Raw genomic sequence first — 27,772 nt, 5'->3', positions numbered from 1 at the left:
AATATATTTTTAACTTAAAAAAGTCAACGCCCTCTTACATGATTTATGGGGAACTAGGAATAACACCATTAGAAGTTGACATAAAAAACAGAGTCATTGCTTACTGGTCTAGTGTAATCGAAAACATTGATAGTGATAAAACTACTAAATTAGCATCAAAAATATATTTCATGGTCTATACACTTCATTCAGATAATTATTTAAAATCACAATGGCTAGAAAACATTAAGCAATACTTATGTCACCTAGGATTCTCCGGTATTTGGTATAGCCAAAGCTTTATAAATAGCAGGTGGCTAATTAAGTCCACTGGTCAAAAGTTAAGAGACACGTTCATACAAAAATGGATGTCAGATATAAATAATACTTCTGCATCTAATATTTATAAATACTTAAAAACAGAATTTAAACAGAGTGCATATATTAACAAGCTTCCCACACATTTAGGACAACGAATAATGGCATTTATGACTCGAAACCACAATTTACCAATTGAAACAGGTCGTTGGAGTAATATACCCTCAAATGATAGAAAATGTACAGTTTGCAATGATTTAGGTGATGAATATCATTTCTTCCTTGTATGTCCATTATTTAAAACAGAAAGAAAACAGTTAATAGATAGAAATATTTATACCAGACCTAACATGATAAAATTTATAGATATCTACTTACGTCGCATAACTCCATAACACTTAGAAAAGCTAGTTTATTTTGCAACATTATTATAAAGCATTTCAAAAAGGCTAATTAGCTAATCAATGTATGCAACCAACTTAACAGTAGTTACTTTATACTACTGACTCTATTTAGGTCCATAATTTCAATAAGTGCCAATCTAAGCATTCATGTCATTTAAAATACGTCAAGTTATATATGTCCCAATTACTACAGCTTAAAAGTGTACATATATAGTTACAAAAGACTGATGAAAGTAAACTTATTAAGTGTCCAAGTGCAAATACAGATCATTTGATATATTTGAAAAAATTGATACGCCTCAATTTCTATTATTGATAGTTTATCTTGTTTTGTTTGTCTGTTTTTTGTTTATCTTTTTTCTGTGTTTGTTTGTTATCTGTGTTTGTTTAAAACTTTTGACATGTATATTCATATATACATGTATTTGTAATGTGTAGTATATTGTTTTTGTACATAACCATATAAATCTGTAAATTTTGTATATAGAGCAAACTTAAATTTGACGCCTTTTGCAGGTCTAATTTCATTTTCGCTTTCGGTATTAGACTTGCCTTTTCATTAAGGTGTTAAATAAATGATATCTCTCCCCATTAAAAGTTCGCAATATATTCCATATTTAAAACTCTACAGTTTCTAATCATTAATCAGTATTGTGAAAAAACACAAACTGATATAAAAACTCATCTGATGTTTCTTTTAATCATATTTATAAAAGTAATTTTCACTGATACTGTTCTCTTGCAACATGTTTTCTTTAATCATACTTATTACAGTAATTTTCATTGCTACTGTTCTCCAGTAACATGTTTCCTTTAATCATACTGAAAAGTACTTTTCATTGCTCCTGTTCTCCAGCCGCGAACATGTTTCCTTTAATCATACTGAACAGTACTTTTCATTGCTACTGTTCTCCAGCCGCGAACATGTTTCCTTTAATCATACTGAACAGTAATTTTCATTGCTACTTTTCTCCAGCCGCGAACATGTTTCCTTTAATCATACTGAACAGTAATTTTCATTGCTACTGTTCTCCAGCCGCGAACATGTTTCCTTTAATCATACTGAACAGTAATTTTCATTGCTACTGTTCTCCAGCCGCGAACATGTTTCCTTTAATCATACTGAACAGTAATTTTCATTGCTACTGTTCTCCAGCCGCGAACATGTTTCCTTTAATTATACTTATAACAGTAATACTGTTCTCTTGCAACATGTTTTCTTTAATCATACTTATTACAGTAATGTTCATTGCTACTGTTCTCCAGTAACATGTTTCCTTTAATCATACTGAACAGTAATTTTCATTGCTACCGTTCTCCAGTAACTGTTATACATGTAGTTTAAAATTTTCATTTATTACTCATTATACATGTATTATCGAATTAGAGTTATAAAAATTATGGAAGACAATAACAATGGCCGTTTTCCAATGTGTCACTGTTTGTTAAATGTATGTATTTGTATATATTATATGCTGTTAATGCTGCCCACATAAGTGGGACTTAACATTTGCTTGAATGAACTTGAAACTTGAATAATCAGGTATATTATTCAAGAGAGGCGGGGTTAAGTGTTGGGAAAGTGAGAATCTTTTGTTTTTTTGGTGGTAATTGCCAATCAGCTGAAAATTTAAAAGTGGTGCAATATTTAGTTTAGAAAATTCTGATAATTTGGTCTGCAGAAAGCACGGATTTATAACCAAGGTAAATATGATTAAGATACTGTTATTTTATTCTTGATGAAATGCATATAATATTATCTCGGCCGGTATTTTCGTAAAGGATATATATGTCTGAGACAGATATTTTTAAGATATTTTCTAAGATAGAAAGAATAATAGGGAAAAAATGTCTTAGAAATCGAATCTTTATCCTAAATTTCAAGACGAGCGTCCTTAAGATAGCATGACTTTTTTTCTAAGATACTTTTTAAGATTCTTAGCCCGTTTATGTTTAAGATTTTCAAGATGAAAGTTTTCAACCTAAGAACTGTTTAAAATAAGATAAAAAAAAGTCTAAGAGTGCACGAAAATACGGAGCCTGTGCTAAACTTATGCTATATGGATTGGAATATTTTTTGAACAATTTGATATTATACTGTGAAAATAGATTATCATCGAAAGAATATGATCGAATATCTTTCATTTCAATGACTATAGGAATAGCACAATGTATAATCATATATGATAAAGAGATATTTAAATGAAAACGAAAAAATGTATATATTTCTTAAGTATAAATTATCATTGCATACCTAGAGTCACAAGACTGTATTAATCACATAGACACATTTTTTCTTTAAAATTCATAAGATTCTATTATATAGAATAAAAAGTTATAAAGTACATGTACACATTTGTATAGAAAGATCAAAGATGAACAATTAAATATTTAATGATATATATAGTAATAAAACAAGTAAATAACAGTGTCATCAATAAAAGAAGCACGTACTTTCAATAAAAGGGTTGACTTTTTAAAATGATTTCAAAGATGGTAAAAGTTTAAATTTTCAGTATTCAACATTTGAATCATTTGAATGATCTTCAAATTAGAAAACGTACATTTTAGAACCCGTAATTTTTACATCACATTCATGATATCTTTAGCGCAATTCGGTAAAAAGTAAAGATAAATAATCATGTTTAACGCATGTTTTCAAAATTAGTCTCCAATATTTATCTAAATAAATTAAATAATACATAAAATCACCTTAAAATGCATCATAAATAATTAAAAGGTTAATGTATATACACTATCGGCGCAACGCCGCCGAAAGGCGGCGTTCGGGCCATCACGTGATCACTCGATGGCCCCAACGCCGGCCGCTCAGCGGCGTTGCGCCTGAAATGGAGGCTGCTAGGCTGCTAACTTATTTCCTGTAACCTCATTTCGTGTTATGTTCTTATTTTGTAGCTATGACATTTATCTACATTATATTGTAATTATAATGGTATGTCTGCAGCACTGGACTTAAAAAATATAAAACCCGACCAGAATTTGATTTTTTCCCCATGATTTTTGTATATATTCATCAGGTCAAGGTCACTTCGTTGAGGGTCCTGATTTATTCATCACTCATTTGTTTTAAAGTTTGTGCCTAGCACTCACTAATAATATTTTTTTATTACACCAAACTTTATTTTTTCGCATTTTTTCAAAGGTTTTTTTTTAAATACCCACCCCAAAAAACATTACTCTCACCCCCCCCCCCCCACTCCCAAGAATATTAATATTAGTTTAGGGTAAGATATTTCCTTTTTGAAGGCAGTTCCGTCGATGAAATAGATTAAACTCTTGCAAGAAAAAAAGAACAACAACAAAAATCGGAGACAAAAAATATTTTTTTCGAAAATATTCAACAAGGTACACTTTAATATAAAAAAAATTGTCTCCGATTTTTCTTGCAGGAAATCAAGTTTAATCCATTGATTGAGACCATGTTAAAGTACTTGGGTGAGCCATATTTATCAGGGGAGGTAGTACATGGAGGTACGGTATTGTTATAATGACACTTGGTTAGATTTTGACCGCTGTTCGAGACTCTTTAATCCCGGGTATCTACCTATACCTTATATGAATATGTTGGTAGGTATCTAAGCTTTACATTTAAGCTACTTACAAGTCCATATAATGCCATCAGAGCTCAGGGCAGGTATCAGAAAATGACCAAACTTGTTATATGCGGTAGGGTGCTGGCAAAGACTAAGCTGGTCCAACCGAGGTGCCGTGAGAATTGCTCCAATGGTGTCGTTGGACTCAGTGAAGATAGTGTCTGCCCAATCTGACTAAAGTACTTGATCTTCTAAACGAAGATCTGAGAACGACCCATTCACATACGTCTTCTGTATATTTTGGATTTCCAATATTGCTATTTTTATTTTAACCAATCAGACGACTTGTTCGAATGTTAAAGAGTAAGAAAAATGTACAGGCATTCCAGGGCTCGAACCCAAGACCCCTCGCTTACAAAGCAAGTGACCTACCGACTGAGCTAAGCGGCTATCTGATACATTACGACATAAGTATTATTAATATCAAAAGTCAAGGCTACAGATATAGATTTGCAAAATGTTGTAAGTTAAGCTTTGATTGGCTAGCGAAATGGTCGTCAGAACGAGGCCATGAATAGGTCGTTCTCAGATCCTAAGCGTAGCGTAGTAGGATATGTACTTTAGTCAGATTGGTGTCTGCCTTGACTGCTCTAAAAAGTTCATATTTTGAGAATATTACCGAACTTTAACCTATGACCTTGACCCCTAGCCGACCGGATTTGAACCAAACTTGGCCTGTTTTCTCTAGGTACTGGCTTGCCCTTTGCATTAAGGTATCATTTATTTATTAAAATAGGACATCAGGTTATGAAGATATGACTCCTCTGACAAGGCCAACCCCTATATTTAATATATGAAGAAGTATGCATATTTTCACGAAAAATGGTACATGTTTAGACTGTCCCACGACGAAACCGTAGTTTGTCAAAATATACAAATAACATGTCTGTTTAGACAATATTTAAATTTAATTTATAGAAGTTATTTCATAAAAATATCTTGTGTTTGGACATTTTAGAATTATTTAAAGTTAACACTTACCCTGCTAAATTTCTGTAATGAACTTGTCCATCCCTCAATTTGGACAGTACCATTAACTGTTAAAAAGGTTGCTATCCAAAAAGATACTGACTGAATGGCGAACAGTGCAGATCATGATCAAACTGCACGGATATGCAGGCTGATCATGATCTACACTGATCGTAAAGGCAGAATCAATCTTGTCCAGCAGGTTAAAGGTTATTGAAAAACACGGACTTTTTCCGTACGGAAATACAGCTGATATCCTTAATTACGTACAGACGAAGGAACAGATAATATTGTCTTTTTGACACAGACTTTCAGTTAGTGTCATTTTCTATATAAAAAAAGTTTTATTTGCAGTTATTTACCCCAAATAAATATTTCATAAGCACTTTTTCCTTATTGTACGGCTAATATTTTAAGCAAAAATTGCAAAGTTCAGCAAATGTTTCCGATGGCGTGTAGAAAATTGTTTTCATACCCGTTTTTAGTCAATATTTCGTCGGCATTCAGTGGGACACTAACCGGATTCCGTAGTTTCCCTTTGTCAACGGTGTAGCAGAAAATTTCACCAACGGTGCTGTAGTAAGAAATAATCCCTATCACCGAGCGACAAAGCGACAATGCGAAGTTTTACTAATTCTCGTAACTATGTATATTGGATTTCAATTTCACGATGCGAGAATTAAGAAAGACAAGCGAAAATTAAGACGATAATTGTCGCCCTCTTAACCTCGCGAGGATTGTTTAATCTCGCATGTAAGTATTTTTTCGGACAAGGCGACAACGCGATAATTATCGCGTTGTCGCGTTTTGGCGAGGCGAGAATTTAAGTGGCACGAACAGGATTCCGTAGCATAATGTTTTTATCATACATGGTCCAGTTACCCGTTGAACTTAATCGAACTATTCCGATATTTGCACATAATCGATCTATAAATAGTACAACACAAGTAGGATTATTGGTCGGGTTCTTTACAATGTATTTAAAGTGTGGTGTATTTCGAAAACGAAATTCTATATTATGTATATTTATGTTTAATACGTAGTTTTAATAATTATCAGATTCTAAAACATCTAGTGTTTGTGAGGAATCGATTTTCTCAGGTAAGATTTATACTTCATAAACAAATGAATACACTTAATCTATTTATATCCATTATATTGGAATCTGCTTTGTTTTGTTTTGTTTTTATTGTAACGGCGGTCAACGAACATGTAAAGTGTTTGCTTATTTGCATTCAATCGAAGTTTTAGTTATGATGACTGTGTACAGCATAATATAAGATATATAGAGCTATATTTGTGAGGATGCTATTATTATTATTTATTATCCTCCAATAATGAAGATTACATACACAAAACATAGCACATACATATATACAGAAACATATATAAACATATATAAACAGAAATACACAAATATTTACACATTTCTAAAAGCTATTACAGACATTATATATCTCAATGATCTTTTGTTTCTTTCGTTCATACAAAATTATATCACCGAATGCCTATAAAAAGAACGGTTTTACAATCTTTTACCTTGATATTACTTGCTGTATACATACATTGAGAGCAACATTATCTATAATTAGTCATATATAAACCATTAAACAATATACATTAATACCCATTATGTCGTATGTATGGACGTCTAGCCAATATCATCCACATCCCTTACCGAAACGAAATATGAGAGGTTTAGACATTCTTGCCATTATTCAAAGACTGGTTCTCACATGAGGGCATTATTAATCTGTGTCATTTATAAGTCTACAATCACACAATTGTAAAATTGCAAGCAGCATCATGAAAACCCTTACCGGGATGAAACATAAGAGTTTTAGAAACTAGTGCAATTTTACCACATCCTACCTATTATATAACACAGTTTATCATGTATATTAAAATACCTTTAAAATATTGTGCAACAAGATTAATATATTCCTCAAATAATTTATATTTTGAACATGCTCATTTGTTGCCAATACAGAGGTTAGGTCGAACAACAAGATTTTGACCTGCTCTTTGGGGCTTGATACAATCAAATGAGTATAAAAGTCTTGTCCATTCGTAAGAAAAATATACAGCCACAGCTTAAGCCTATCGCCATTATTTCCTGTACAAAAACATATCTTGTGTGTTAGCAAATCAGTGACTAGTCTGTTACACTTTTGACAGACTTGTAGATATTCGCGAGAATTAAACAGTCCCATGGCATTTACAACAGAAGTACAATACGGTGCTAACACCGGATTGGCCTTACTTTATTTCCATAACTCACAGCTTCCTTCAATGTTCACTGTTAACAGGGTATTTTGCAGTCATGTTCAAAACCATATGACATTTTGCTTGGCCAATTACTGCCGCACGAAGAATATTTCTCCACTGATAATTACATGGGAACATACCCGATAAACTATATATTGTCAAAAAATCTAAAAGATTATACTTCTGCAATATCTTATATATATATATATCTGGTACAAATCCATGCATTTGCATATCACAATTTAAAAGGCTGAATAGCCTCTTGTTAAATAAGTCTTTTGCATTGTATTGTGTAGGAAGCCGACATAACTGTCCTAAAAATTGCAGCTTCCTGTAATCTATTTCACAATCAATAGAATGGGAACCTATGGCCCTTAAAGCAAAATCAGTGTTTATATTTGCGGAAAGATGTTGCACATATTGATACAAAATCTGTGTGATCGTTCAAGCTGCAGCAGATCAGACGGAGCATAATGTTGGATTTAATCATCAGCATTTAAACCATAGTTAGATATACTGAGTAGGGTACCACGTAGTTTAACACCCGTATTATACATGTTACTTTTACTGGATAGTTAACTGTCTGTGTTAATACCAAGATCAACATAGGACTCAGTTTCCAATATCTGTTTGTCACCCAAAAACCAACGCCTTGGTATATCGCTTTTACATTTGCTTTCATTAAAAACAATTATACCACATTTATCTGGATTATACCCGTATCGCCACCTACGTGAATAATTGTGGTAGATTTGCAGCATTCCATTGAGTCCAGCTTGTGAATACGACATGAGTACCATATCATCCGCAACTGTCGGTGAGGAAATATTCATATTGTATATGGAGAATCCTAAATTACTGTTCTCTAATTCTTGTATAAGCCCATTTATAAATAAAAGATATAGCAAAGGTGAACTCTTCCCGCCTTGACGCGTACCCTGTCCAACACAGAACCACTCGGACCTAAATTCGTGACTTCTGACACAGCTGGTCATGTTCGTGTACAAGCTGACAAATGAAAGAAAGGCCGTCGGGTCAATGTTTGCTTCAACCAGTTTAAAAAGAATCGCATAATGCCAGACTCTATCGAAAGCCTGCTTGGCGTCCAAGAAGCAAACGTACAATTTACTGTGATTCTCTTTGCTGTATAAAATACTTTCCCTTAATATAAATGAAGTCATTAAACATCCTAATTTTTCTTGAAAGCATCCTTGATTTTTACTTAATTTGTTAATAATGTCATCTTTAGATCTGTCTAATAAAACAAGTTCATATAATTTTAACACCACAGATGTTAATGTGATGGCTCGATAATTGTTTGGATTGTCTTTTGATTTATTTCCTCCCTGTGAAGTGTAACAATAATACCATGTTTCATCTCATCTGGAATGTATGGCCTTCTTATTATTGCCGTGAACAAAATTGAGAGAACATTCACAATAAATGTACCACCAAACTTTAAGTGTTAATACATGATTCCGTCTGCGCCCGATGCTTTACCAGTAGGACAAGAAGAAATAAATGATTCGATTTTCTCACTTGTAACCATCGCATCATTGTCTGGTACACAGGAATATATATGATCTTGGACTGAGTTATTGACATAGGTTTTCCAACTCTGTTCATAATCCTGATTGTCTTTTGGCGTATACAGATCTTTAAAGTAAAGCCCCCCCCCCCCCCACTCTGCTCAGTGATGCATTCCTGGTCTCTATACACTATATCATTAATGCGCATGCATGCCCCAGGTGTACAGTTTGAACTTTTACGTCGTTTGTTAACCAGTTTCCAAAATACCCTAGTATCAAGTTCTGCCTTTTCATCAAACTCTTGATTAAGCCCAACCATATATTGATTTACATAGTGTCTATGATACAATCTAAATTCACGTTTTGAGTCTTTATATTTAACGAAACACTCAGTCTCTAGTTCTCTAGGTCGACCTTGATCACACCACTGTTTCCGCAACTCTGACATAGCGCTATGAAGCTGAGATAAATGTGTATTCCAGTAAGGCTTTAAGTAACTCTTATACAACAATTCTGGAAAACATATTTCGCCATACCGTACACTATATTTGACTATCACCTTATATAACATGTCAATATCATGTTTTTGAAGATCTTCAGTATTATATGCATTCAAGTGTTTTGTCATATTTAACATATTCTGAAATTTTAATATATGTTCAGCATTAACCTTCCTCCAGTTTATTTTCACATTTTCGTTGGAAATACTTTTCCCATGATTACAACTGTTATTCAAATGATATGGTACTCTAATACTACAAAACACAGGGCGATGTCTCGAAACATTTAAGCAGTTGTCATCTAGTATCTCACTATGACCTAAACAATCATATAATTCTTGTGGTACACAGATGAAGTCTATTAAACTTTCATGACAATTGTCATATGAAACAAATGTTGATTTTAAACCACAACAACTTTCTAAAGTGTTCACAGGCAATAAATTACTGTTTTTTATAAAACGAGAAAATAATAGCTCTCGGCCCTCTAAGCCATCGCTAGCTGTAAACTGTGCATTGAAATCACCCATGAAATATGTATACCCTACATGCGAATACATATATATTATACAGTTTGTCAATATATGTATTATATTTATCAATTGCATGATTTTTACAAGATAAATATACTTGGAAAAAGAATGCATATTGTTTGGGTGCAACTTGTAATTGTATGCCCACAATACGATCGTCGTCAACCGATAATGGAGTGACAGAGCGATCAATGTTCTTGTTCCATAAAAATGCAACACCTGCTTTCCCTACTTTCCTTTTACTTGGGAAATTTAAATCTGAGTCAGATACAGCATGAAACTTATAACCACTACACATGGAATCAAGAAAGTTCAGGTTATGATTAAACAGTCAGTGCTCAGATATTCCACATATGTCTATATTATATTTAATCAATGTGTCACAAAGATAAGAGGCACTGGACATGATGCCTGTAGCGTTCCATGTTAATATATTAAAGTTTCTGTATCTGCACGCCATTGCCTAATCTACATCAACCTCAAGGCCATCAAAACTATTCATTAACTTGATGTACCCACCACTGTTTATATCACTATGTTGATTTTTTCGTCCTTGATCATTACCCCATTTATTATCTACCTGTTGTCTGCTACTACCACGAGCACCACGTGACTTCCATGGTTTGAGGAGGCTACGTTTTTGGTGCGTGGCATTCCCTGTTTGATATTTTTCTTTGTTTTTTTTTGGCACGTGACACCTTTTGGCCAAAATCCCTTGTGCTGAAGAAAATGGGTATTCCCATCGTCTTCCACATTTAACCGTATTATAATACCGTCAACAGAACGTCTCAGATTAAAAATACGCACCATAGTCACATTCAGTTCCCGCCTTGATACATATGAAGTAGGCGCGATTCAGTCATAGTGTTCTTAAACCCTCCAATGAAAAATCTCCTAGATTTTTTCTTTACATGTACGGCAAAGTCGTCATCATCAGTAACGACAGGCTCAGAATCGCTATTGTATTGTCTGTCTGTGATTCTTACGGGTATCCCATTTACCCGCGGTAGATCTGGAGTACCTATATCCGATATAATGTCAGAAAAAGTTACATTATGTTTAACCTTTTTATTCCAACTATAGTGATCACTGTTTGACATAAATGCACTTTTAGTTGGAAAGCGTTGACTGCGCATATATTTGTGTTTATCAGCTCCAGCTGAATTGTCTGCTTGATTACCCCCGGTCGTATGAAAGTCTGTATTCGGTCCCATGGTATCAATATCGAACTCGATTATCAATGACCCAGACAGATGAGTTTCGCACCCTATCTCAGTCAACTTATTCTCATTGATCGGTTCCGGTTCCGTCCGACAGACCGTTGGTATGGAGACATATAGGATCGGAACCCTCCGTCATTTGTGTGACGTTCATGGCATTGGCGCGATCGCCTGATTCCAGTATAGTTTCAACTGATGAAAGTCTCTTATCCAGCATTCTGAAATTGTTTTCAGTTGTTGTCACGTGACTCCTAGTTCCATCCAGAGAGCCAACACTCCATGATACACTTACTGCATTCATATATCTGTGACTTAAGTAAGTCGAGAGAATTAGCAAGGTTTCTAAAATGTTGTCGGTGTAACTCGTCTTTTGCATAAATTGTTTGCTTTAACGTTAGAAAAACTGCCTGTAATGAGGATACAGTGTCCTTAAGCAGAACCACTTCTTGATTGCACTGACACTGGGGGGATTGTTGATGGGTTTTAGATGAAATCCCGTCAGCAGAAGCTTGCATTGTAGAGACGGAACGCCTCGCGCTACGTATCATACCTTTGAACAGCGAAAAGTCTTCACCATTATGGACTGCAATTAAACTATATATATCATTAGCCAGTTTAATAGCTACCGGCTCTCCTTGTCGTGTGAATACTCTCCGCCGGAAATCCGCCTGAAGACCATAAGGAAAGTCTTCAAATTCTCGTAGGGCATCGAACAATAAATGCCTTATATTATCAAGATCCGTTTCACTAGAGGCATAGTCTTGCACAACCCGTGAAACCAACCATGTATTTGGCAAGTCTCTATATAACGTAACTAGCTTGTTGTACTCAAATAGATATTTATTTCCATTGTCGCTGCCTTGAATCGTGTCCGATGTCGCCACAGGTGCTTTAACCTCGGTATTATCGGTTAAATGTACTGGCTCGAGCTCATGATAACAGTTATCCATTGTCAACACATACCTTTTCCACAAGCTAATTGCACAATATCAACAAGAAAGTCAAATACGCACAATAGTCAACGATCAAGCCCTCGGGACAATTTACATTTTGTAGTAAGTCAATGAGAGAATCTCAGTAAAGGGCATTTGAACAAAGAAATTCTATTCTCTTTTACTAAAACATTAATAGCTTCAAAGTTTTTTATCAAGTTTAAGAAACTGTTCTACCATCATCTGCATCATTATTCAATTAATCCTTCTATACTATTTTCACATTAATCCAAGCTCTAGAAATCAGTAAATTTCCAGATTTTAAGAGAGTCACAAAACACAACCTTTCACACCTATTTACACTGTCATTCATTTGAAAATTTGCCCTTTATAACATAATCATGCTTTGAGCCTTTGAAACACCAACCTTCTTTAAAATATTTGTTTTAAGTTTATTATAATTGGGTCTCTAACAGTCTAACATACAAAAATGTTGTACAAATAAATATTGTGTTGGTTTAACATGTTTTAGGAATTGCTGTTGTTAAAATCATTATGTTTTGTTTTGGGTCATAGAACATTTACTAATTTACAAGGACATTGTTTATTGTATAATAATGTTCAGTGCCATATTACCATGTGGCAATTATGCGTTCTGTCATTCTTAAAAAGATCATTTTGAAATATTCAATGCTTTCTACTATTGGTTCGAAATCAATTCAGACCATTTTTAATCTATGTATTTTTTCGATATTGCTTTTATTCTTACATTACTTTATGCAACATATTTCACGAAATATTAATTTTTCTCTCTTGTATTATTTATTTTCTGGAAACGTTGGTGACAAATATGGTGAGTTTTAAAATGAATGGTAACTTGAATACAAGCTAGCAAACCATAAAAATCACGTTCGGTCAGATAAGTGTGTCAAGATTCCTGCTTGTAACGTTTGCAGATAAAATTTGAAAAGAAAAAAGATTTGATCAAAAGTAGGACTCGAACCCAAAACCCCCGACATTTGCAGCTAAATGTTTTGTACGCACAGCTATCTTCACATGCTGTATTATATCAGTGAAGAAATATAAATGTAATTGTTACATCGCTATTTAGGTTAGGACACCGAAAATTAATCTACGGAAATATACGGAATATTCATGAGTGCCAGGTCAATTACTTACGGACAATACAAGTCTAAAAGTCTGTAAATATTTGACTTCAAATACTATAAGAAGGCATATAACAACATGAAGATTAATATTACATTAAAAACATGGATAGGGTCATCTCATGCTGATCATGTTACATGAGCAGAAAGGTGGACACAATCACAGACCAATAGAACAAAATATTTAACTGAATCGGATTAAAAGGTAGGATAACATCTCTGTTTATTTTACAGAAAGAACTATCCACCAGTTTGTATACTGATAGCCTATGGGAAATAGGCATTTTATAACACTTTCGCGTGTGGAGAAATTTATGCAGGAGTTTTTATGAATTTTTAATGTTGTATACCTGTATGTGTGTAATTATATAATTGGGGAGCTTGACTGATTTTAGGAAATATACCTTTAAAGAAGATAGAGCCACTTATGATATTGCCAGTGTATTTGACGGTTGCAAGTGAGAACATGAAATGAAATGGATATTCTGCAGCCATATAACCTTTATTTCAGGAGATTATAACATAATAAAAAACACTTGTTCAGACAGCCATGGACAAACAGAATGGATCATACCCTCCGCCGCAGGCTATTTCTGCCGACGAGGCTGCGTTCCGACTGCCGCCGCCGTCATATGAAGAGGTTTGTACACTGTATGAATATTTTTACGAAAAAAGTTAAGTTCCTTAGAGAATTCATATCTGGATTAAACAACGTTGAAGCTATAAAACTTTCGAGAGTTATACATTACCCCACCTGCGTAACACTATTATGAAAACGCATTTTATGCCACCTGTTTCGAAGACCTTGGAGACATATACATCCGTCCGTCCGTCTCACATTCTTGTGTTCTCAGCACCTACAGTTTCCATTCAATTCAAATGAAATTCTGTATACATCATCAAAGTTATATAGACATACGAGATCTATTTGGAATTTCATGTCCGACTATGTTTTATTTTCAGTTACGATACTTTTTTGATATTATAATAACACAACTAAAACATCTGTACGAGGTGTACTCAACACCTACAGTTTCCATCCCCTTTCAATAATTGAAACCTACTTCACATTTATCAGCATAAAGTTAACATGTGCTTATTTTAGGTACTTTCATTCCCGTTTATTTCCTCTTTGAGTTATGACCTTTTTTGGCCTTCGTAATATTACAACTATATCTATGCATTGTGTACATAACTTCCACAGTTTAAAACATTTTAGAGGGCAAGTGTTATACGCTGTTGACACAACGTCTGTATTTTTTACAGATAATGGGTGTCTACCAGACATCTGTGAAAACTGAACAGCAGACCTCGGATATACCACCACTTGCATATATAGACATAATGCCAAGGTGTCTTAAAGCTGGAAACATCGCTGGAAAAGTGGCGCCAACATTTGATGACTACAGGTAAGTCAATCAATAATTAACTATATACATGATGTACTACTAGCGTTCCTTTTATAACACGGTACCTTAATTTTTATATGAATTAATTCTGCGAGTTAAGTAAAATATTCTAACACAACCCAATGAGTTTCAAAATCCCTGGGCACATAACGCGACATAACAAAATGTCATGAATCAGACACCATAATTATTGGCAGAATTGAACGAGATTCTTGGGCATTGAACCGGAGAGAATTTTATAGTTGGTTCATAATGCCGACCATAAAATATGTCGGTAGCTATATGTCGTCGTGCCTATCCAAATAAATAAGCACTAGTATTACTGCTTGTAATCTTAGAATTCAGTGGATTGGTCTGAATTGATGTATTCGTTATACTTCAGCGCTATTGTTGAAGCAGCTAACCGCTGGCTACAGGACAATCCAGGCCTCACTGCTTGGAAATGCGAATCTATTGTAAGAAAACTTACGCCAGCCAAGGACGGCACAATTAGCTATGAACTAAATGAAATGTTGAGGCACGATGCTACATTTGGATTCACTGTTTACATAAAAGGAATACGATTATGGTTGACGAAGAGATCGAACCCTGGTCCTCCGCAACAACTGGGTATCAAAACTGTTGTACCGGAAAAAGTCACTATAGAGGTTCCAGTCAACAGATACAGGTAAACATAACGATGTTGGTACTTTGCCATATAAAACTCTCGAAAAAGCCGTGCAATGATTCTACCATAGTAATAGGACTACGCAGGTTGTACCCTAAAATACAAGAACATGTTGCTGATCAAGGAACCCTTGTTAGCTGCTAACAAGTGGCGTATCAATTTATGTAGTAATCTGTAAATTTAACCTTAAACATTTTCATGGAATACTTTCAAAACACCAGTATGCACTTCGTACGTTCATAGTTATACATACTTATTTTGATTTTATTATCATCAGACGATTAGCAAATTACGAGATGACAGCTGAATGTTGATTGAAAAGCAAGTGTATTTTGAAGGTGTGTTTGTTTCAGACATGGCCGCGGAAGGATTATTATCGCAGGTGAAGTGGTCCAACATCTTCATACTTACACTATTACAACTTTTGAAGGCTTTGAAGATACAATGAAAAGACTTCGAGGAAAGTTGGCAGAAGACCCGATTCAAGGTTACAACTTTGCACTTCCCATTCAAGCCGAATATTGCTGGCTACTTTTCATTTTATCTCTATGTACATGTTCCTTTAGTTTTATTTAAGTTCATTATGCATCGCTCTAAGTAATATAGACCCCTGCCTATATATAAGGGATACGACAGAAGTGTATAAACCGGTCAGAAACCTAAGATCACATGACACACACTGTCACTAGTTATTCCAAAGACTAAAACCGTGATGTATGGCAATCGGAGCTTTTCGTCCATTGCTCTAAAGCTTTGGAACTCCCTTCTCGTCAAGATCAGGGAAGCTGCTTTAAAAGACCTGCTCAAAACCCACTTCTATATGTTTTACATTCATGAATTTTGCTAATGTGAAAATGCATTGTTTTGTTTGTGATGAATGTATAATTGTTTGTATTCACAGTGTTGTTTGCAAATTATTCTGTAAAGCACTTTTGAACGTGTACATGAAAGAGTGCTATATAAATGTGGTATATAATAATAATAATAATAATAATAATAATAATAATAATAATAATTTATTGAGCCCAAATCCGTGATGTGTACAGCAGGTCTTCTACAAATAAAAGTGTGACGATGATGGTAGTGGTGGTAATGATGATGAAGATGATAATGATGATGAATAAGATATGAAAGAAAACTTCGAAATTAAATTGATGATAATGATGATAATGAGTCACCGTAAATGGATGATGATGATGGAGATGAAGATGGTGGTGTTGATGATGATGATAATAATGATGTTGTTGCTTATTATGGGGTCTCCTTCGTTTTCTTTTCAAGTTGTGTACATGTATTCATATTTGGTGTTTAACGTAGGTGAGGTTTTAACAATAGACACGGACAACGTGAAGGCATATGAAGGAATGCAAAAGAATTTTGACCCAGAAAGCACGTGCTGGTCGGAGAATAAAGATAAATCCCGAAGGAATACTCAAGTTATCAGGATATTCTACGTCAAAGGCTCTCCGAAGATGGAAGAAATAGGTGAGATATACATTTTGTGTGTGAGCCATCTTATACAGTATTTAGGAATAGTAATGAAAATAGACATTGCCAGCTTTCATAGCCAAACCGCTGGCTTATCGATGAAATTGTCTCCCTTGAAAATACGCTATCGGCGTTATCGATTTCACGATCCGATTGATTTTGCTACTATAGAGATATATAAAGAAATGATTTTTTAAATTGTAATAACTTTTTCTCATTTTTAATGCTACGTGGTTTATCCACATATGAGCACAAACTTTAATCTTTCAGTATTATAATGATGTTAAAAGGTTTTTGATTTAATAGCACCTTAATGCTTCCCTACTCGTTATAAAATTGATTCTATCACTCCATATTCTCACAAAAGAAAACAGAAGGAAAAAAGTCATTTCTCATAAATGACCATTTTTCAAATAGAAATTTCATACTTTTATAATTTTAGTACAAAATTTATCTACGTATGTGCACAAACTACAAAGTTTAAAGATTTTAATGGTGTTTCTAAAAATGAAATTTATCATGATCTTAATGCTTCCCTGATCAATTTAAATCAGTCATGTTTTAATAAAAAATCCTTTTCTGGCCAATCGCTTATATATAGCTAGACCTGTCGAAAAAAGATCAGTGTAGCACATGTTCAATGTTGTTACCTACATATATACAGAATTTCACAAAACGGGTTAAGATATATAACCATAACTTTGAACCTTTACATAGTAACTGGCATATATTTCAATGCCAACGTTCTTTTATTTTTTTTTCTAATATTCAATGCTTCTTTGTAGCGTAGTGGTTAAAATCGCCGACCTTGAAACACTTGCTACTCTAGGTCCTTGATCCTACTTTAGATATAGATTTTGTACATGGAAGGATCTAGTTGGATTGCGGCTGTCTGTCCAGGTGTCCGTCCGTACCTGAAGTATTGCCCGGAGGGACACGTAGAAAGGGGAAGGTTCAAGTTTTGCTTAAAATGGCCTAAACACTGAATGTTTCTAAATGGGGTAAGGTCTGTGGACAGATTCTTGTCCGTGCCCATCTTGGTATCTTTATTTACAGGTTACACGGAGATAATACCAGATGTGATTGAACAGCCGGAATCAGCAACAAAACAGGGGAAATTTGAAACCTTTGATAACGTTATAGTTACTCTTAGCCAATGGGTATCCAAAAATCAGGTATGCATGTATGTGGCAGTGGGTCCATGTGCGAGAGAGCTTAAAGGCTCATAATACCTTTGTCAATAACGTGGCTGCCGCATTTTTTGTTATGAACATTAAATATGTCTATTTCTTGTTCAGTCCTATTTTCAGTAATTGTTTTCTTATAAATTTGCCAAAGCTTTGAATATTAACATATTATTGAATCCATTGCATATGATTACCTCCCTTTATGGCTGTATCAGTACAAGTACATGTGCAGTATTGAAAGCAATGTAATTTTCATAATATCTGAATGGACAGCTACTGTATCTGTTTTTAATATAATGAAAAGCCTGGTGGAACTTTAGGTAGCTAGCATTTTCAAATCATATTGAGTGACATGGTCATTACAACCTGATTATATCATTATTGGACCGGTGGTCTAGTGGTAACACCACACTTGGCTGTCAATCCAGAGGTCCGGGGTTCGAATCCCGATCCAAGCACTGGAAAATTCTGAGATGCTCTTAAGTGTGTCCCACCTAACTTAGAGGCCTTCTCTCTATGTGTTCTGGGGGCTTTATCTCACCTGTCCCTGTGGCCAGATCGCTCTGTGCTAGTAGAGGATGATTTTCGCGCCCTGTGTGGCTGCGTTTTAAACGTGTTTATTATGAAAAGGGCGCTATGTAAATCTGGTATAATAATAATTATTATTATTATTAAGATGATGCCAGGGGACATTTAGTTCTAATGTGTTGCTTTCAGTAATATTCTTATTAACGTGTTATGTATGCGGAAATGCAAAGTGTTATCGTAATATTTTGTATGCTTTAACTTTGTCAAAGATCCTCCCATGTTCATTTGTTTTCCAATATTTTCTTAGGGTCTACACGTTGTGAACATTCAACAATATGACGCCAATGTCAAAACATCTCTACGTAAGTACGAAAACTTCCATAACATTAAATATACACAAATTCCTTTATTAAATGTAATCATTTGATACTTTCTAAATTATAGTATTAAATGTCTCTTTTACTGCTTCAACAGCAGTTCCAGTTTTTTCAAGTCGTGTTTCATACAAAAGCAGCTTCATCTGGAGTTTCTCCCAGTTCAGTTACATCGCGATTGTTCCTACCGGCTCGGACGGGGCGACAAACTTTCGAAGCTATGACACAAACCATGGAAAGAATTGATGCTTGGCTCCGTGTTACAGGTATAGTTCACCTTTTCTAACACACGCATGTGTTATTATTACTTACACCAAAGACATTCCGACCAGGAATCTATGGAATTGAACATCTCGATATAACTGTGCGAGATGCCTCCAGCAAATGGTCCGATAAATAAGGTCGGGCATAGCTGTCGACATCACAAGTTGGTGACTTGTTGCTTATATACGCGGGGTTAGGAGAAATAATGTCAGGTATTTGTGACTTCTCCTGACAAATTGTCATTTATATATAGTAAAGTCAAGTAGAACTTCCCTTGCATGAAGCGCAAATAAGGAACAGAGAACAAGAAACACTGGAACAAAAACATTCATATTTTTAGGGTGGGATGGGATGGGAGATAACTCAATTTTGAGGTGAGGGAGTGGGGCGGGAAACTCGAGTAGATCTATTCGCAGAAACCTCTGACTTCCCAGTCTAGCATCCTTCCAATGTAAATTTATTGTAATCGGCCTTTTTCTCTTGGTGTGTAAACATTCTTTGCAGTTCATCAATTACTTTTTACAGGTGTACGGATCTACTCGGTAGAGACGGTGGAACTTCTGTTCAGCGAGAACAATCCTTGTGGTACGGACTATATACGTTCAGAATACACAGTTCATGCTCTCTCTGGCAAACATTGGCTTACTGCTATCAGGTAACATTTAATTCAGTGTCAACAATATCTGTAGTTCGGAATTCATATGTTCAAAATTCATTGTCCATGCTGTATCTGGCAAACATTGGCTCACTTCTACCAGGTAACGTACAATGTAATATGTAAATAAACGGACCGTGACATTATTCCGTCGCAAGGTAAGTTTGTACGCGATGGTAAAAACCTGTATCGCTGTAAGTTAAAGTGGAATCCCTGGAAACATTAAGCACACCAAATACAACCAGAGCTGCATAACGTTAACCGAGCCACTATTGAATTTGCACTGTAATATAGAGATGGAGTACATTATGTACCTAGTTGAGTACATATACCTTTTGAGATACTAGATTTTATGTCCGAATATTTTCTTTACCTATTCTATTGTATCATATTGACTGGCACGTTGTTACCAGGGGTAAGAGCGTAGGCTTTAGCCCAGTGGTAAGACCTCGGACTACGACACCAAGGTTGTAAGTGTGAACCGCTCCGCTCCTACAACTAAAAATATTAACTTTTGGATAAAAGACCTGTGTCTTAGTTCTTTGCCCCTAGCATGATGAAGCGTCTTGAATTGCACTATCATCTACTAGTATCGGAGGTTTGACAATATTTTAAGACGAAACATGGTAGAGCTCTTGCATGCGTGAATGTTCAAGTTGTAGCATATTCTGTATTTTGCATTATAACTAAAATCAGGATGCTGATGGGTTGCCCGAAAGGGCAACCAGTGTCAAATATATATAAGCTTAGATACGCAAACACCACCTGTAGGTAACCAGTGTCAACTATACATAAGCTTAGATATACGCACACTACCGGCGGGTAACTAGTGACAACCATACATAAGCTTCGATACACGCACACTACCAGCAGGTAACCAGTGACAACCATACATAAGCTTAGATATACGCACACTACCAGCAGGTGACCAGTGACAACCATACATGTGCTTAGATATACGCACACTACCAGCAGGTGACCAGTGACAACCATACATGTGCTTGGATATACGCACACTACTAGCAGGTGACCAGTGACAACCATACATGAGCTTGGATATACTACCAGCAGGTGACCAGTGACAACCATACATGTGCTTAGATATACGCACACTACCAGCAGGTGACCAGTGACAACCATACATGAGCTTGGATATACGCACACTACCAGCAGGTGACCAGTGACAACCATACATGAGCTTAGATATACGCACACTACCAGCAGGTTGCCAGTGACAACCATACATAAGCTTAGATATACGCACACTACCAGCAGGCGACCAGTGACAACCATACATAGGCTTGGATATACGCACACTACCTGCAGATGAGCTTAGATATACGCACACTACCAGCAGGTGGCCAGTGACAACCATACATGAGCTTAGATATACGCACACTACCAGCAGGTGACCAGTGACAACCATACATGAGCTTAGATATACGCACACTACCAGCAGGTGACCAGTGACAACCATACATGAGCTTGGATATACGCACACTACCAGCAGGTGACCAGTGACAACCATACATGAGCTTGGATATACGCACACCAGCAGCAGGTCACCAGTGACAACCATACATGAGCTTAGATATACGCACACTACCAGCAGGTGACAGTGACAACCATACATGAGCTTGGATATACGCACACTACCAGCAGGTGACCAGTGACAACCATACATGAGCTTGGATATACGCACACTACCAGCAGGTGACCAGTGACAACCATACATAAGCTTGGATATACGCACACTACCAGCAGGTAGCCAGTGACAACCATACATAAGCTTAGATATACGCACACTACCAGCAAGTAGCCAGTGACAACCATACATAAGCTAAGATATACGCACACTACCAGCAGGTGACCAGTGACGACTATACATCAGCTAAGATATACGCACACTACCAGCAGGTGACCAGTGACAACCATACATGAGCTTAGATATACGCACATAGCCAGTGACAACCATACATAAGCTTAGATATACGCACACTACCAGCAGGTTGCCAGTGACAACCATACATAAGCTTGGATATACGCACACTACCAGCAGGTTACCAGTGACAACCAAACATAAGCTTAGATAAACGCACACTACCAGCAGGTGACCAGTGACAACCATACATGAGCTTAGATATACGCACACTACCAGCAGGTGACCAATGACAACCATACATGAACTTAGATATACGCACACTACCAGCAGGTTGCCAGTGACAACCATACATGAGCTTAGATATACGCACACTACCAGCAGGTTGCCAGTGACAACCATACATGAGCTTAGATATACGCACACTACCAGCAGGTGACCAGTGACAACCATACATGAGCTTGGATATACGCACACTACCAGCAGGTAACCAGTGACAACCATACATAAGCTTGGATATACGCACACTACCAGCAGGTTACCAGTGACAACCATACATACGCTTGGATATTCGCACACACCAGCAGGTAACTAGTGACAACCATACTTAAGCTTAGATATAAGCACACTTCCAGCAGGTTACCAGTGACATCCATACATAAGCTTTGATATTCGCACACACCAGCAGGTAACCAGTGACAACCATACCTAAGCTTAGATATACGCACACTACCAGTGAGCTACCAGTGTTTGCTATACATAAACTTACATACGCACACACATTACCAGGAATAGATGCCTGGTTATATTGAGAAGCATTCTTGCTGTGATATTGTACATTATGAGAGCTTACACGTATCATTTAGGAAAACATGACACTTGAGCAGTTTGATATAAACATGTTTGATATCTAATAGGATTAACATTTTATTTAGACAGATCATTGTAGGAACAGTAGATCAATTACAAAAATAAACGTATTTGCATCTCTTTGCCTATGTTGAAACGTCTTAATTTACATGCAAGACTTTTGTTGTGAAAGTAATCGCTGGAAAAAAAATCTTATGACAAGCCTTGCAGAAATCTAACGTTTGCTTTTCAGGGTGTATTTTTGTGGGGCCTACACCGAGCCGGACCCAGCCTTGTTACCTCCACTTCCGGAATTCAAAACAGGATCCAGTTCGTGTTCAATACTGTGATAAGAAGCATGCACTTCGCAATATTATGCTGAAGCTATCTGTGATAGAAAATTATGTTTCATATACATTGTAAAACGATTGCAGGTTCGTTGATCGAACATGATATACATGTAACTGTAACAATAATACATTAATAATGACTGTTTATAAAGATAACATATTTGTCCTAGTACTTAAATATGCTTCAAAATAAACGTGCAGTGTGAAGTGCAAAGGTGAAACATGACATAAATTTAATTGCATTGATATGAGCTCAGATGTTTATGAGTGGAAAAACATTTTGACTTTTTAGCTCGTCTATTCGAAGAATAAGTAGAGCTATCCTACTCACCACGGCGTCGGCCTTTGTTAAGTTTTTCGTACCAGCCCACATTTTGACAAACTCTTTTGAGATAAAGCGTTGAAACTTTCAACACTTGTGTACCATCACCTTGTCCAGTTTTAGGTAAGAGTACATAATTCCATCAAAGATTTTGGCTGAATTATGGTCCCTTTTAACTTACAAATCTTGTTTAAGTTTTTCGTACCAGTTCATATTTTGTGTTAACTGTTTGACATATGGCTTTGAAACTTTTATTACTTGTTTGTTATAACAATCTCTGTCTGTAGGCAAGAGTACATAACTCTTTTGATCATTTTTGTTGAGTTATGGCCTTTTTTGGACTTGGAAACTGGTACAATTTTCGTACAAGTGCAGGTTTTGTCAAAACTTTTTGACATGTGGCTTTGAAACTTTGAACACTTGTTTATCATCATGGTTTCCATCTGTAGGCATGAGTACATAACTTTGTCAATATTTTTGGCCGAATTATGGCCCTTTTTGGACTTAGAAATTGGTTCAGTTTTCATACAAGTCCACATTTTGTCAAAACTATTTGGCATGTGACTTTGAAACTTTGAACACTTGTTTATAATCATGATATACATCTGTAGGCAAGAGTACATAACTCTGTCCAACTATTTTGGCTGAACTATGACCCTTTTTGGATTTGAAAGTTCAAGCTCAGTTTTCGTATAAGTCAACGCTTTGTCAAAACTATTTGAAACTTTGAACACTTGTTTATCGTTATGATCTCCATCTGTAGGCAAGAGTACATAACTCTGTCAACTATTTTGGCTGAATTATGGCCCTTATTTTACTTGTAAATCAGTTAAATTTGTCATACCAGTTCATAGTTTGCCTAACCTGTTTGTCATATGGCTTTGAAACTTTGACCACTTGTTTACCATCATAGTATACATAATGTAGGTATGGCCCTTTTTCGCTGGACTATTCGAAGAATAAGTAGAGCTATCCTACTCACCACGGCGTCGGCGTCGGCGTCATACGTTGGTTAAGTTTTTCGTACCAGTCCACTTTTTGACAAAGTCTTTTGAGATATAGCTTTGAAACTTTCAACACTTGATAACCATCACCATGTCGAGTTTTAGGCAAGAGTACATAACTCCATCAAAGATTTTGGCTGAATTATGGTCCCTTTTAACTTAGAAATCTTGGTTAAGTTTTTCATACCAGTTCAGATTATGTGTAAAGTGTTTGACATATGGCTTTGAAAGTTTTATCAATTCTTTATTTTAACAGTCTCCTTCTGAAGGCTAGAGTACATAACTCTATCAACCATTTTGGCTGAATTATGGCCCTTTTTAGACTTAGAAATTGTTACTATTTTTGTACAAGTCCAAGTTTTGTCAAAACGATTTGACTTGTGGCATTGAAAGTTTGAACAATTGTTTATTATCATGATTTATATTTGTAGGCAAGAGTATATAACTCTGTCAACTATTTTGGCTGAATTATGGCCCTTTTTTGACTTGGAAATTTGATCAGTTTTCGTACAAGTCCATGTTTTGTCAAAACTATTTGACGTGTGGCTTTGAAAAAATGAACACTTGTTTATCATCTTGATTTCAATCTGTAGGCAAGAGTACATAACTCTGTCAACTATTTTGGCTGAGTTATGTATTTTTTGGACTTGGAAATTGGTTCAGTTTTCATACAAGTCAACGTTTCGTCAAAGGTATTTGACATGTGGCTTTGAAACTTTTAACACTTGTTTATCATCATGATTCCCATCTGTAGGCAAGAGTACATAACTCTGTCTACTATTTTGGCTAAATTATGGCCGTTTTAGGACTTGGAAATCAGTTAAGGTTCTCGTACCAGTCTGTATTTTGCCTAACCTGTTTGTCATATGGCTTTGAAACTTTGACCACTTGTTTACCTTCATGGTCTACTTACCTAGGACAAGGACTTTATAGCCCTTGTTTGGACATAGAAATTAGTAAGGTTTCGCATACCATTCGATATTTTGTCTATTAACTGTTTGATATATGGCTTTGAAACTTTGAACACTTGCTTACCAACATGGTCACACATTGCCATATAGTGCAAGACTTATCCAAATCCGCAAATACAGATAGGTTGTTTGTTTTATCTAATTTTTTCTTCTTTTGTCTGAAAATCTCTGGTAATATTTTGACCCTATACTTCCATCAATTCTTCGAATAGCCGAGCTCACTGTCAACAGACAGCACAGTAAAATAACATATTACAGTATTTTTATATTATGCATTTTCAATGTTTTAGCCATATAATACTAGCGGCAACAATTTGATTGACGGGCGACAATACAACAGGCCCTGGCCAATGAACGTGTACCAGACCTATTAAGATTAGGTAATATCTGTGACTGGTTTTGTATACAGAGTATTTCCTTTGTGAGTCTATCTTGTTTGAAATGAAAGCTACCAAGGCAACCCACAGACAAACGTACATACTAATATTGATGTGGGTATTAATTTATGCAAATCATGATCTTGTCAAAATCGAAATACTAGGACAATACTCTTCTTACTGCTATTTCTATATGGTACAAGAACAATACTCTTCTTACTGCTATTTCTATATGGTACTAGGACAATAGTCTTCTTACTGCTATTTCTATATGGTACAAGAACAATACTCTTCTTACTGCTATTTCTATATGGTACAAGAACAATACTCTTCTTACTGCTATTTCTATATGGTACAAGAACAATACTCTTCTTACTGCTATTTCTATATGGTACTAGGACAAAAGACTTCTTACTGCTATTTCTATATGGTACAAGAACAATACTCTTCTTACTGCTATTTCTATATGGTACAAGAACACTACTCTTCTTATTGCTATTTCTATATGGTACAAGAACAATACTCTTCTTACTGCTATTTCTATATATATGGTACTGACTTAAAAGATACACATTTTTTGCATATTTGTATAAATAGGTATTTTATACTGTATTTTCATTTTTACCCGCTTAAGATTTGTTTCAGTCGTATATTTCTAATGCTTACACTGCACTTACATTATGAGCTCCTAGTGGTAGATTGTCCGCTTCTAGTGCGGAAGGTCGCGTGTCCGCTCACTAGTCGCGTCATACCAAACTATAAAGTTGGACATAGCACTCACTGCTACAAGTTGACACCGTCGTTTATGACTGATCAAATACATGCAGATGAAAAAAGACGCCCAATCCGAACACTCGCACATTTACAGGATAAGCTATATATGTCACCAAAAACAATTTTGCAGCAAATATTGCAGGAATTTGGTTGTGACATCACAAATTCGTGGAGACTATTAAAATTAGATCGAAATTCAAATTTGTTTTGTCAGACACATTTTCCTATAAAAAGGAAAGAAAATGCCTTTATTTCAGCCTCGCTATTTTATGGCATACTTACAAAACGGGGTCTTTTAAAATTGTCTTTATACTCACCAGTTTAACGAAGAATTACAATAACATCATGAACTTGGCCGGATCGCATCATAGGACCTCCAATTTGATCATTATCAATATTTAGCTTGTTTGTTTTTTTTGTGTGTTTTTTTTTTTTGCATATCAAGTAAAATGACCATTTCATTTAAAGCGTAAATTGTGGTTTTATAGTACCATTTTGATATAAATACATTAGGCTGTTTAATATAAGATGTGTGGAAACCGAACGTCTGCACGTTAATATCGCAATGACTTTCTATCTGCAATTATTACGTATATAAAAATACACTAATTTATTTGATCCATTATTGCATATATTTAAAAGTATATAAGCAATAAATTGCTCAAACGATAAACTTGGAACGTTTTCAATGGACAGCTTCTGGTCAGTTGCAAGTTGACATACGTAAAGTATTCTTTGGAACTTGCATGCATTAGTTGTATAAAATTTCATATAAGAAAACGTATTTGGACTAATTATCAGCTGCATTTTGAAAGCAGGAGTTATTTAATTTTAGCCCGCATAAGATTTGTTTAAGTCGTATATTTCTAATGCTTACACTGTGCGTACTGTATGAGCTCCTAGTGGTAGAACATCCGCGGAAGGTCATGTATTCGGCTCCCTGGCCGCGTAATATCAAAGACGTGAAAAATGGTACTGGTAGCTTCCAAACTTGACACTCAGCACCAGCGAGGCAACATATAAAGTTGGACATAGCGCTCACTGCTACAAGTTGATACCGTCGTTTAAATAGTTGAAAAAGACGCCCAATCCGAACACTCACACATATACAGGATAAGCTATACATGTCATCAAAAGCAATTTAGAAGCGTCTCAAATACTTATATTTCAACAAATATCCTTTTCTAGTAACTAGTCACAACCTCTTGAAATAGATGTTGCTGAGTATATTAGGAAAACATG

The 27,772-nt window shown here is 35.6% G+C and overlaps 1 protein-coding gene across 2 annotated transcripts; it reads left to right on the top strand.

Annotated features, from left to right (window-relative positions):
* Positions 1-6,240: 6,240 nt before the first annotated feature.
* LOC123540761 (uncharacterized) lies at positions 6,241-23,363 on the top strand. 2 transcript variants are annotated; one of them, XM_053524449.1, is made up of 10 exons: positions 6,241-6,385; positions 13,944-14,072; positions 14,699-14,841; positions 15,224-15,508; positions 15,862-15,995; positions 16,826-16,993; positions 18,053-18,171; positions 19,019-19,073; positions 19,875-20,004; positions 22,986-23,363. In XM_053524449.1, exons 2-10 carry the CDS (start codon positions 13,983-13,985, stop codon positions 23,080-23,082), a joined length of 1,221 nt encoding a protein of 406 aa, XP_053380424.1. In that variant the 5' UTR covers positions 6,241-6,385; positions 13,944-13,982; the 3' UTR covers positions 23,083-23,363. The 2 variants fall into 2 exon arrangements, with proteins under 2 accessions (XP_053380424.1, XP_053380425.1); XM_053524450.1 differs by lacking the exon at positions 22,986-23,363 and adding an exon at positions 19,186-19,351 and having other exon boundaries at positions 19,875-20,005.
* Positions 23,364-27,772: the final 4,409 nt, after the last annotated feature.

Source organism: Mercenaria mercenaria, chromosome 15 (assembly GCF_021730395.1).
Source record: "Mercenaria mercenaria strain notata chromosome 15, MADL_Memer_1, whole genome shotgun sequence".
Taxonomy (NCBI): Eukaryota; Metazoa; Mollusca; class Bivalvia; order Venerida; family Veneridae; genus Mercenaria; species Mercenaria mercenaria.
This window is presented reverse-complemented; position numbering and strand designations above follow the sequence as displayed.

Bases quoted from the DNA above. Each gene is read 5' to 3' on its own strand.
- LOC123540761 (XM_053524449.1), top strand. From the start codon at position 13,983: ATGGACAAACAGAATGGATCATACCCTCCGCCGCAGGCTATTTCTGCC. The intron at 19,074-19,874 runs GTAAGTACGAAA...TACTTTTTACAG, and splicing joins CAATGTCAAAACATCTCTAC to GTGTACGGATCTACTCGGTA. The intron at 20,005-22,985 runs GTAACATTTAAT...TTTGCTTTTCAG, and splicing joins CATTGGCTTACTGCTATCAG to GGTGTATTTTTGTGGGGCCT.